The sequence below is a fragment of the Hemiscyllium ocellatum genome, chromosome 26, assembly GCF_020745735.1.
Source record: "Hemiscyllium ocellatum isolate sHemOce1 chromosome 26, sHemOce1.pat.X.cur, whole genome shotgun sequence".
Classification (NCBI taxonomy): Eukaryota; Metazoa; Chordata; class Chondrichthyes; order Orectolobiformes; family Hemiscylliidae; genus Hemiscyllium; species Hemiscyllium ocellatum.
In genome coordinates, this window is record NC_083426.1 from 11,039,154 (window position 1) to 11,052,308 (window position 13,155).

A 13,155-nucleotide genomic window follows, 5' to 3' on the forward strand; every position below is an offset into this window, starting at 1 on the left:
CCAAACAGAGACGCGGACAAGAATTCCTAGAAATATGGCATTCCAACCGGAACTCTATCAACAAACACATTGAATTGGACTCCAACTACCACCCCCTGAGAAAAAGAACAGGAAATGGCATCACCGACCCAAGGAAACTTAAACATAGAAATAGAAAGTGGGACATAACACCAGCACTTCACCGGAGGCTCACTGATGATGTTGTCTGGTATGATGACGAAACATTGAAAAACGAACCTTCCAGCTCAGCAAGCCAGCTTATATCCATCAGAGTATATCTTCATCACTTGAGTACAATCAACTTATTGTTACTTACCTTTTCGATTCAATCATTGGATGTATTTGTCGCTGGTAAGGCCAGCATTCATATCCCACCCTTAATAACTTGGTAAGGTGTTGGTGAGCCACCTTACTGTACACAATTAAACAGTGTGTTCAGCCAATTCAGAGGGTGACTATGGGTCAAACACACAAATTCTGCACATCTGGAGTCACATGCAGGTCATGCTAGGTAGAGCTGGCAGGATTGCTTCACTAAACGTCAAGAATTAATCAAATTTTTTTTGTAAAATCCAAGAGTTTAATGTCCACTATTGCCAATACTAACTTTTTATTCAAGATTTTGTTTACTAACTTAATTTAACCTCCTCAGCTGGAGTGGTGGGAGGTAAACTAGCGTCTCCTTGGTATTACTAGGGACATAGCGGAATCACACAGAGGCCCTGTGACAGAGTGAGTATCATCCCTGCCTCTGAACCTGAAGCTCCAGGTTTGGGTCCCACTCCAGGACTTGATCCCAGCTGAAGAAGGTTGACCTATCTCAGACAGACTGAGTGTCCAGCACACATCAATGGCAGGTAGTCAGACTGGGAGAGATTCCATCTTATGGGAACACTAAGACCAGAGTCCATGGGATCCAATGAAATTTGGCAAATTGGGTCCACAATTAAATGAGTGGAAGGAAGCAGAGGGTGATGGTTGAGGGATTTATTCCGGTTGAAGGTCTGAGTCCAGTAGTGTTCCACAGAGGTCAATGTTGGGGCCCTTGCTGTTTGTGGTTTATATTAATGATTTAGACATGAATATTGGAGGGTGGATCAGTAAATTGGCAGTTGATTCAAAAAGTTGCAGGGTGGTAAATAGTGAGGATAGTCTTACATTACAGAAGGGTACTGTTGTTCAGATGGAGTGATCAGTGGTAAATGGAATTCAATCCAGATAAATGTGCGGTGATATACTTGGGCAGGACAAATAAGGCAAGTGAATACATGATGAACAGTAGGACCCTGGGAAACACTGAGGGTCAGAGGGACCTTGGTGTACATGTTCAATAGTCCCTTAAGCTATCAGGACAGGTGGATAAAGCACTAAAGAAAGCATGTGGTATAATTGCCTTTATGAAGGCATAAAGTTTAAGAGCAGGGAGGCTACGCTGTGATTATATTAAATGCTGGTTAGGTCACACCAACATGAATGTTGTATGCAGTTCTGGAATCCAGAGGGATAGGATAGTACTGGAGAGGGCACAGAGGTGATTCGCCAGAGGACATTGCCTGGATCGGAGAGTTTCAGTTCTGAAGAAGATTGAATAGACTGGGATTGTTTTCCATGGTGCAGAGGAGATTGAGAGGGGGCATGAGTTAGACATAGAAAATTATGAGGGGCAGTGATAGGATAGACAGGAAGATCCCGTTGATGGAGGGATCAATGACCAGAAGACATAGTTTTAAGGTGTGGGGCTGAAGGTTTAAAGGAGATGTGAGGAAAAACATTTTCACTCAGAGGGTGGTGGGAATCTGGAATTCACTGCCTATGAGGATGGTAGAAGCTGAAACCATCACAACACTTAAATATTTTGAAGTGCACTTGTGATGCCAAGGCATACAAGGCTGTGGGCCAAGTACTGGAAAATGGGTTTGGAGTAGGTAAGTGGTTGTTTTTGACTGTCACAGACTCAATTGGCCAAAGCAGTTTTTTCTGTGCTGTAGGCATCTATATTTCTATGACTGTATGACTCTCTGTTGAGCTCTGCAATAGAAAGAAATTTGGAATTGCTCCTCTATCACCACTGTCCATAGCTACAGGCCACAACGTAGATGTAAAAAAGCCCATTGGCATGGCAACTTGGACTGTATAAGTGCACAACCCCAGTGTAACCATTATGTTACAGCAGCCTTAATTAATGAGTCTGATGCTGAGGCTCAAAATGATTAATTGACTTTGAATACATTCTCTGATTGCAGTTAAATGAATTTCTGCTGTGCCTCCAGACAAAGATTTGTTGAAAGACTGTGTTTCGTAAACATTGTATAGTTTAGTCAATAGAATGCTGCTTTTCATTAAAGTTTGTTGTTTAACTATATTTCCTTCTGCATTTTAATTTGCTGCTGATGTGTTCCAGCCCAAAACTTTCTCCAGAATATGTTAATTCCTAGCATAGAGAATTTGACAGTTGCTGTTCACAAACGTGGTAATGTCAGGCAGGAAAAACCCAGTAGGACAGTTGTAAAGAAGGAAATGATTTGATAATCGACAATGGAGGGATGCAAGTGAAGTGACCATAAGCATACTGTGTCATATTCTAATTAGTAATGAAGGAAACCACGGAGGAAGTTACCATCAGCAACATATTTTATTCACTCCTGGGACATTGGCTGGGGCAGCATTTATTGCCCATCCCTAGTTGTCCATGTGCTGTGGGTAGACCCACAAAGCAGTTAGTGAGGGAATTTCAGGATTTTGATTCAGCGACAGTGAAGGAACTGTCCAAGTCAGAATATATTTCCAAGTCAGGATCGTGAGTGGCTTGGAGGGGAGGTGATGGTGTTCCTACATATCTGCTGCCCTTGTCGTTCTAGACAGAAGTGGTCATGGGTTTGGAAGGTACAGTCTCAGGATATTTGGTGAATTCCTGCATTGTATCTTGTAGATGGTACACAGTGCTGCTACTGAGCATCAGTGATGGAGTGAATGAACGTTTGTGGATGTTATGCCACTGAAGCGGGCTGCTATGCCCTGGATAGTGTCAAGTGTCTTTAATGTTGTTGGAGTTGCACCCATCCAGGCAAGTAACTCACCTCCTGATTTTTGCCTTGTAGATGGAGGCAGGAGGTGAGTTACTCGCTGCAGTGTTCCTGACCTCTGATCTGCACTTGTCGTCACTGCATGTACATGGTGAGTCCAGTTCAGGTTCTGGTCAATGGTAACATCCAGGATATTGATAGTAGGGGAATTCAGTGATGGTAATGCCAAGGAGTGATGATTAGATTGTAACTTATTGATGCAGATCACTGCCTGGCAATCATGTGGCATGAATCTACACAACGTCTTTAACTTAACAAAATGCCCAAGAACACTTCACAAGAGCTTTATTAGACCACAGCTTTGCTTTCGATTGTTTAGGTCCTGAGCTTTGGAATTCCCTCTGCCTCTCTCTCTTCCTTCGAGATGCTCCAAAAGTCCACCTCTTTCACCAAAGTTTAGACCTGCTGAATATTTCCTAAACTATCTGTTTTTTTTAAAGTCAGGTTTCCAGTACAGACAGTATTTTGCTTTCATTTCTGCTACGTTTGCTGAAGAAGCATAAAAACTGCTAACCCTGGAATCCCTGAGTCAGGGAGTGTTTTTCAAACAAAAACAAAATCAACAAAAGGGCCTTCATACCACAAAAAAGAGCTAATTCTGTAACTGAGAAACATGGTGAAACTAACTAGACATTCTGTTAAAGAGCTAGTACAGGAAGGAGACGGCCAACTGGCCTCCTTTGTGCAGTATGATTATGTAGTCAGAATCTCTTTTTAAATGGTATTAATAATCAGTCTGCTCACACCTTTTGAGGGCTAACCCGTCAATTATTCAGGACCCTTTAATCCCTGGATGATCATTAACTACCAAAGTGTATTAGCATTTAAATTGCTTCCTGTACTAATATCATCTGCACCACAGAATCAAAAATGTAACCCCTGGATGTTCATTAACAGCCAGTGTATATTTGCATTTAAATTGGTCTTTGTATTAATGCAATTAACTTTGCATAAATATTCAATCCTGCCAACTGAAGAGATAGATTTGTTTTTATAAATAAAGTGCTCAGATGTGTTCTGACACACCTCTGGAGCATGTCTGACTTAAACCTTCTGGTTCAGAGGTAGGGACACTACCATTGCACCACAAGAGCCCTCACCAAGTCAAGAAATATTGAAATAACATTTAAAAATTTCATCTCTGCCTGTTGTATTTGACCTGTGTAACTGATGCTAATATCACTACTTGTACATTGCTCGGTAAAGTTGACATGTTCACACACTGATTTGGCACCTTCCCAGTATGTTCACACACTGATTTGTACCCAATATGACCACTCACTGATTTGGACGTTCCCAATATGTTCACACACTGATTTGTGCTTTCACAATATGTTCACACACTGATTTGTAAATTCCCAATATGTTCACACACTGATTTGTACATTCCGAATACATTCAATATGGCAAACCTCCCCCCACTGCTGGGTGAGAACCAGTGATTGTGAGATGAGGACCTTCAGTGGGCATGATGTGCCCAGTCAATGGAAGGGCAGGAAGGTCCTTCTCTCCAAGGACCTATTTAGGAAATTGGCCAAAACGTCATTGTCCAAAATCCTTCTGCCTGCTCAACTGCCCTAGACATGAATCTCATGTCAGGAGAATACAGAATTACCACCCATTGATGACAAAATTAAGAGAGGCTGTGCTGAATCTTTATAACACTCTAAGTAGGTCTCCCCTAAAGGCACAAGTTGTCACACCTGGCATCAGGAAGAAGGTGCTCCACTGAAAACCATCCTCTGCCACAGGCTTCAACTCCCTGATGCCCCATCCACCTGCACCTGCAATGGTACTCTGCCTACCATCTTGGGACCATGGTAATCCCTGGTGGATACAGTACAGCAGCAGTTTTACCATTCCAATGATAATTACCGTCAATACATCAGTGACTGTAAACCACCTGAAGTTGTGAAAAGTGCTGAATAGTACTTTCTTTCAACTTTCATTAGAACACAAGAAATAGGAAATGGAGTTGCCATCCAGCCCTTCAACCCAGTTCCATCAATCAAGAAATCATGGCTGTTCTGCTTCCATCTTCCCATGCTATCTCTATATTCCTTAAAGCCATTAGAACCAAAAAAATCTATATCTTGAGCACAGTTAACAACTTAGCAGGCACATTTTTAGGATGAGAGTAGAGAGATTTAAAAAAGACTCGAGGGACAAATATTTTACCTAGATGGTGGTTTGCATGTGGAGTGAATTTCTTGAGGAAGTGGTGGATGTGGGCCCAATTACAACATTTGGCTAAGTACATGAATAGGAAAGGTTTGGAGGGATATGGGCCAGGAGCAGGCAGGTGGGACTAGTCTAGTTTAGGATTATGTTCACCCTGGACTGGTTGGACCAAAGGGTCTGTTTCTGTGCTGTCTGACTCTCTGAGCATCTCTGGGATGGAGACTTCCAAAGACGGACAACCCTTTAAGTGAAGAAACGTGTGCTCGTCTCAGTCTTGGAGCCCAATTAGGACAGAGATAAAGAGGAATTTCTTCTCTCAGAGGGGAGTCAAACTGATGAAGAGGGTTAAAAAGGAGAAAGTGAGGACTGCAGATGCTGGAGATCAGAGCTGAAAATGTGTTGCTGGAAAAGCGCAGCAGGTCAGGCAGCATCCAAGGAGCAGGAGATTCGACGTTTTGGGCATAAGCCCTTCTTCAGGAAACTTCAGGATTCCTGAAGGAGGGCTTATGCCCGAAACGTCAAATCTCCCGTTCCTTGGATGCTGCCTGACCTGCTACGCTTTTCCAGCAACACATTTTCAGCTCTGATGAAGAGGGTTGCCATGGCTGGCTCACTGAGTATAAGGGAGGCTAAGATAGACAGAATTTTAATAAGTAAGAGATTCAAGGGATATGGGGAAAGGCAGGAACAATGAAGTAAAAATGATCAGATCAGCCATGATCTCATTCAATGGGGGAGCAGACTCCATGGGCCAAATGGCCTTCTCCTGCTTTCATGTCTATGGTCCTACAAATCCCTTATTCAGAGACTATGACACCTAGTTGAGTATTTCCCAACCTGAAGAGATCTATTCCCAGCACTATCCTGCCAGTCCCCATGAAGGTTTTACGTGATTCAATGGCATCTCCTTTCAATTTTCCAACTTCTAGAAAATGTAAGCTTAGTCCACTTAATCTCTACTCTCAGGTAAAACATCCCAGAGTATCTCCCAGGAGGGCATCTGGAAGAACAAGAGGAATTTAGATTGGGAATTGCCGAGGGTGAGGGAGAAATGGCTAAAGGGTCTGGAACTATAAATAAAAGCAAAGGAGTGAAATGTCATTAGTGTTAGAAATTCTCTTTGAGCATTGGAAGCTGAATCGTTGAATATATTCAGGGGCAAACTAAACAGATTTTTGATCAAAGAGGGAGTCCAAGGGTTATGGGGAACAGAAAGTAGAGTTGAGTCCACAATCAGATGCACAACCATAAGACCATAAAACCATAAGACATAGGAGTGGAAGTAAGGCCATTTGGTCCATCGAATCCGACATTCAATCATGGCTGATGGGCATTTCAACGCCACCTACCCGCACTCACCCTGTAGCCTTTAATTCCTTGCAAGATTAAGAATTTATCAATCTCTGCCTTGAAGACATTTAATGTCTGAGTCTCCACTGCACTCCGTTGCAATGAATTCCACAGGCCCACCACTCTCTGGCTGAAGAAATGTCTCCTCATTTCTGTTCTAAATTGACCTCCTCTAATTCTAAGGCTGTGCCTGTGGGTCCTAGTATCCCCACTTTAATGGAAACAATTTCCCAACGTCCACCCTTTCTAAGTCATGCTTCTAAGCCAATCAACGAAATGATTGAAAGCCAGAGCTGGGATGAGGGCCTGATTGGGCTACTTTCATTCCTATCTCTTAAGACCTCATGTCGAAGTGGGAACAGAGGGAGCAGACATAGAGTGGAAATGCAGGCCTGAATGTAGAACTGGAAGAGATGTAGGTGTCTCCAGCAACAAAGGGATCTATACAGGAATGAAAGAAATCAAACTCTTGCCACTAGGAAATGGTGAGCCAGTGTCGGGTGAGCAGCATTCTAGGATTCCCCTACTTTATTTGTGAATGAAAACTCAGGAGACTGAGGCATCAGAAATAGTTATTTGTAATTTGATCATGGGATGTGGGCACTGTTGGCTGAAAAGGAATCCAGTACATGCTTGGTTGAGATTGAGACTGTTGCTAAAAGAGCTAAATTGGGGTTGCACGGTGGCTCAGGGGTTAGCGCTGTTGCCTCACGGTCCCAGTTTGAATTCCAGCCTCAGATGACTGTCTGCGTGGAGTTTGCATATTCCCCCCCGAGTCTGCATGGGTTTGCTCCCACAGTCCAAAGACGTGCAGGTCAGGTGAATTGGCTGTGCCAAATTGCCCATATTGATAGGTACGTTAGTCCGAGTGAAATGGGTCTGGGTGGGTAACTCTTCGGAGGGTTGGTGTGGACTATTTCCACATTGTAGGGAATCTCATCTCTTAATTAATCAAATGTTTCAGCCACACCGATAAACCATTTTTTGTTCAAATAGAGGATGTGCGTATTGCTGACTTGGCCAACATTTCCTGCCAATTCCTAATTTCTTAGAGGACGGTTAAGAATGGGTCTGGAGTCACATGTAGCCAAAGCAAATAAGAACAGCAGATTTCTTTTAAGGTATTAGTGAGCTGGATGGGTTTCTGATGCTAGAGTTTTGTTGCATTTGAATTTCACTATTTACCATGATGGGATCTGAACCCATGTCCCTAGATGATTAGCATGGGTTTGCCCAATTTACTCAAAGAAAGTGGGGACTGCAGATGCTGGAGAGTCAGTGCCGAAGAGTGAGGTGCTGGGAAAGCACAGCCAGTCAGGCAGCATCCGAGGAGCAGGAAAGTCGGCGTTTTGAGCATAAGCCCTTCATCAGGAATGGAGGGTGGGGTAGTTCACCCGAAAGGGGCTGAGAGATAAATGGGAGGGGGTGGGGCTTTGGGGGAGGGGTTGGGGGGAAGGTGATAGGTCGGAAAGGAGGAGGGAGCGGATAGGTGGGAAGGAAATTGGACGGGTAGGACAGGTCAAGAGGGTGGTGCTGAGTTGGAAGGTTGGATCTGGGATAAGGTAGGGGTAGAGGAAATGAGGAAACTGATAAAATCCACATTGATCCCATGTAGTTGAAGCAATCCAAGGTGGAAGATGAGGCATTCTTCCTCCAGACGTCAGGTGGTTAGGGCTTGGCAGTGGAGGAGGCCCAGCACCTTCATGTCCTTGGTGGAGTGGGAGGAGGTGTTGAAGTGTTCGGCCACGGGGCAGTGGGGTTGTTTAGTGTGGGTGTCTCAGAGATATTTTCTGAAATGTTCCGCACATTGTCGTCCTGACTCCCCAGTGTAGAGGAGACCACATCGGGAGCAACAAATACAGTAAATGACATGTATGGAAGTACAGGTGAATCTCTGTCAGATGTGGAAGGATCCTTTAGGGCTTTGGACAGAGGTGAGGGGGGGAGGTATGAGCACAGATTTTGCTGTGATGGTTGGGGATGGTGCTGGGAGGGAAGGATAGTTGGTGGGGGGTGTGGACCTAACAATGGAGTCGCAGAGGGAATGATCTCTCCGGAATGCAGATCAGGTGGGTAGGGAATATATATCCCTGGTGGCGGGGTCTGTTTGTAGTTGGTGGAAATGGCAGAGGATGATGCGTTTTATCTGGACGTTGGTAGGGTGGAAGGTGAGGACCGGGAGGTTCTGTCCTTGTTGTGTTGGGAGGGGTAGGGTTCTAGGGCGGAGGTGGGGGAAGTGGAGGAGATGCGCTGGAGGGCATCATTGACCATGTAGGGGGCGGGGACATTGCAGTCTTTGAAGAAGAAGACCATCTTGGATGTTCTATGGTGGAATTGGTCCTCCTGGGAGCAGATATGGTGGAGTCAGAGGAATTGGGAGTAAGGGATCCCATTTTACAGGTGTGGAGGTGGGAGGAGGTGTAGTCCAGGTATCTGTGGGAGTTGATGGGTTTGAAATAGATGCTTGTGCTGAGTTGATTGCAGGAGATGGAGATGGAGAGGTCCAGGAAGGGGAGTGAAATGTCCGAGATGGTCCAGGTGAACTTGAGGTCGGGGTGGAGGATGTTCGTGATGTTGATAAACTATTTAATCTCATCATGGGAGCATAAGGTGGCACCGATACAGTCATCGATGTAGCGAGAAAAAGGTGGAGAATGGTGCCAGTGTAACTGTGGAAGATAGACTGTTCCACATGCCTGAGAAAGAGGCAGGCATAGCTGGGGCCCATGCGGCGCCCATGGCTACCCCTTTGGTCTGGAGGAAAGGCTACCCTATCTGCGTTCTAGAGAGACCATTACCCCACGACTCTCTTGTTAGGTTCACACCCCCACCCCACCGACCCACCCTCCACTCCCAGCTCCCACCCCTTCCAAAACAAGAAGTACAAAACCTGTGCCTACACCTGCCCCCTTACCTCCATCCAAGAGCATAAAGGATTCTTCCGCATCTAACAGAGATTTACCTGTATTCCACACATGTCATCTACTATGTCCATTGCTCCCGATCTGGTGTCCTCTACACTGGGGAGACAGGATGCCAACTTGCAGAATGTTTTAGAGAACATCTCTGGGACACACGCACTAAACAACCCCACTGCTGAACACTTTAACTCCTCCTCCCACTCCACCCAGGACATGCAAGTCCTGGGCCTCCTCCACTGCCACACCCTAACCACCTGACACCTGGAGGAAGAACACCTCATCTTCTGCCTTGGGACCATCCAACCACACATGATCAATGTGGATTTCACCAGTTTCCTCATTTCTCCATCTCCCATCTTACCCAGATCCAACCCTCCAACTCAGCATCGCCCTCTTGAATGGTCCTACCTTTCCATCTTCCTTCCCACCCACCCCCTCTACCCTCCTCCCCGACTTATCACCTTCACCCCTACTTTCATCTACCTATTACATTGTCAGCTGCCTTCCCCCAGTCCCACTCCCCATTTATCTCTCAAGCCTCATCCCTGATGAAGGGCTTATGCTCAAAATGTCGATTCTCCTCCTCCTTGGATGCTGCTTGACCAGCTATGCTTCTCCAGCACCACACTCTTCGACTCTTGCCCAATTTACTGCCTGGTGACATTCCTCTTACATTAGTACCTCTCCCTTATGGTGGACAGTGGTTTATTGAAGACTTGCCATTTATTTTTAAAATATACTTGCAGGGCAGGTCAGGCAAAGAAACTTTCAGGAATATGTCCCACCTAGAGCCAGCAGAGGATCAGAGTTGTTGGTGTGGGACTTTGTCTAGCCAAGGATGTGTCAGAGACTGTGGAAGGTGAAGCAAGGACAGCTTGAGTTTGGACATAATGATGATGTGCCTTAAGTTTTCAGTAGCAACTCGAGATGAGACAGGGCAAGAGATGGACATTGCTGGTCTTAGTGATGGATTAAAAGCTCAACACTGGTGAGGATGGCACAGCTTCATGTCACGGAATGGTGTTTGGCTGGGTATCGTGAATAGGGGGATGGAACCGGAAACTAACTACTGAGCAGAGCTGGAAAGAATGGCGAGGATCAAAGCTGTCCTTTTTGGGCAATGCTGGGTCATATGAAATGTCTGCTCATCAACACTGTGAGTCCTCAGGGAATACAGGAGGATGTGAGAGAAATTGGAATGACCTGTCCATTTTAAAAATAAAGTCTGTCTAAATCATTGTTACAATGGTGAGTCTTTACAGTAGGGTTTATTGCAAATGAATAAATCCGTCAGTGCTCCCGTTTACACAGTCGTTTAATTTTAGGATTGTGGTGGTTCTCTGCCAACCTGAGGTCATGGTGGGGTCAAGTAGCCTGAGCGAATGTGCTATCCACTTGAACGTTTGAGGGAAGCTAGTGCTCGAGCTCAGTGAGAACGTTGTTCTTTAAGCCCAGGAGTCACCATTGCGATCAGTCACAAAGGGCTTTGCTACATCCTGCAGCTGTTTCACGTTCAGTGAGATGGTCACCAGCTCAAAATAAGAGAGATCCTCTGTCTCAAGGTAGTTGGGTCCAGAATACCTGCAACCACCTGTCATTGTGACACTTAAATTAAATCTTGAGGTGTTCTAGCAATGGAAGATGGCAGAGGAGTGGATGGTAAGATATCGGAACAGTTAAGCAAGTGATTTGGTTGGAATACGAGATTATGAATGCATTTAAAGGGCGCTGTCAGTGCTGTTTTTGGCAGTGATTTATTGCAAGCATTGTCACCTCTCTCAAAAGATTGTGGGTTCAAGCCGTACCCCAGAAGCTTGAAAGCAACCACGAGACTAACACTCCAGTGCGGTACAGAATAAGTACTGCACCTTTTGGAAGTGATGTTAACCTTTTTGTCTCTGTTAGGTGTCGATGATTCCATGACAATCTCAAAGATCAAGGGAGTTGCCTTGTCTAATATTAACCTTTCAGCCAACATTACTAAGCAGCTCCCATTATCTAGTCATTATCCCATTGCAGTTTGGGGAAGTTTGGTGAGATTGGCTGCAGTATTTGCTGCATTACGGCCAGTGCTAATCTTTTAAATGCCCTTCTGCAGCGTGAAAGCACTTGAGGATGATCTGATGTTATGAAAGATGGTGAATCAATGCAAGTTGCTCTTGTGTGGTTATATATGCACTCTCCTGATCGTATGTATTTGTGCGGTTATATATGCACTCTATTGATCGTACGTATTTGTGTGGTTATATATGCACTCTCCTGATCATATATATTTATGCAGTTAATCATGCACTCTCCTCATCCTATATATTTGTGTTGTCATAAATACTCTCTCCTGATCCTATATATTTGTGTCGAATTTTTACACACTCTCCTGATCCTATACATTTGTGCGGTTGATATGCACTCTTCTGATCCTTTGGCAGTTAGTGGTCATGGTAGAATCAAAAGGTATGAGAAACCAATCTATCTTCTCCCTATTTTGACATTCAAAGAGAGTATAGGTGACCTTGAGTGTAATTCCTTATCCACAAAACCATGAAATGTAGGAGCAGAGTAAGTTATTCAGCCCATCAAGTCTGTTTCCCTATTCAATGGGATCATGGTTAAGATCATCTGACCTGATAATCTTCAGCTCCACTTTCCAGCCTTTCCTCATAACCCTTGCTTCCCTTAATGATTAAAACTCTCTCTCAGCCTTGCGTATACTCAGCAACCCAACTTCGACAGCCCTTTGCAGTAAGGAATTTCAGATTCACAACTCTCTGAGACAAGAAATTCCTCCTCATAGAATCCCTACAGTGTGAAAACAGGCCATTTGGTCCAACAAGTCCACAATGACCCTCCAAAGAGTAACCCACCCAGACCATTCCCCCCCTACTATTCTATATTTCCCCTGACTAATGCACATAACCTACACACCCCTGAATACTATGGGCAATTTAGCATAACCAATTCACCTAACCTGCACATGTTTGGATTGTGGGAGGAAACCAGAGCACCCGGAGGAAACCCACGCAGACACGGAGAGAATGTACAAACTCCACACAGGCTGAGGCTGGAATCAAACCTGGTTCCCTGGCGCTGTGAGGCAGCAGTGCCAACTACTGAGCCACCGTGCCATCCTCATCTCTATCTTCAATGGCCAATCCTTTACTCTGAGATTATTCCCACTGGTCTTTGGCTCTTCCACAATGGGAAACAACATCTCCACATCTAACCAGGCAGGTCCCCCCTATGATTCGAAGAAAATGAAATGGATTGTAATTGTTCAGTCGAAACATTACAACAGATGGCTGAATGGCCTATTCTTGCTCACCTAGTAAGGTTTCACTTATTGCCTCACACTCATTTTAAACCATTCCTGTCTCCAAAGGATCCCTCTCCGTAAAATGCCATCCATTCGCCAATCTCTGCGGCAACTTGGATTGAAAGTGTCGGATGTCTCTCCTGAGGCTAATTGGGACTTTCTAATGAAGCCGAACAATGGAACAGCCCCGACCATCCTTACCAACTACCTGGATGTAAGTGTGCCATCCACCTTCTTGAGCTTCATTCCGAAGAAATGGGGGAGAAGGGAATAATGGAGGGGGTGATGTTCTTTAACCTGTGGCCTTTGA

At 44.8% G+C, this 13,155-nt stretch overlaps 1 protein-coding gene across 1 annotated transcript in view; it reads left to right on the forward strand.

Moving 5' to 3' along the window:
* The window catches only part of ren (renin), a 46,782-nt gene that overhangs the window by 6,679 nt on the left and 26,948 nt on the right, over positions 1-13,155 (forward strand). Inside the window, exon 2 of the mRNA XM_060845069.1 lies at positions 12,912-13,059. Within this exon, the coding sequence (XP_060701052.1) occupies positions 12,912-13,059 (148 nt within the window). The remainder of the gene's footprint in view (positions 1-12,911; positions 13,060-13,155) is intronic.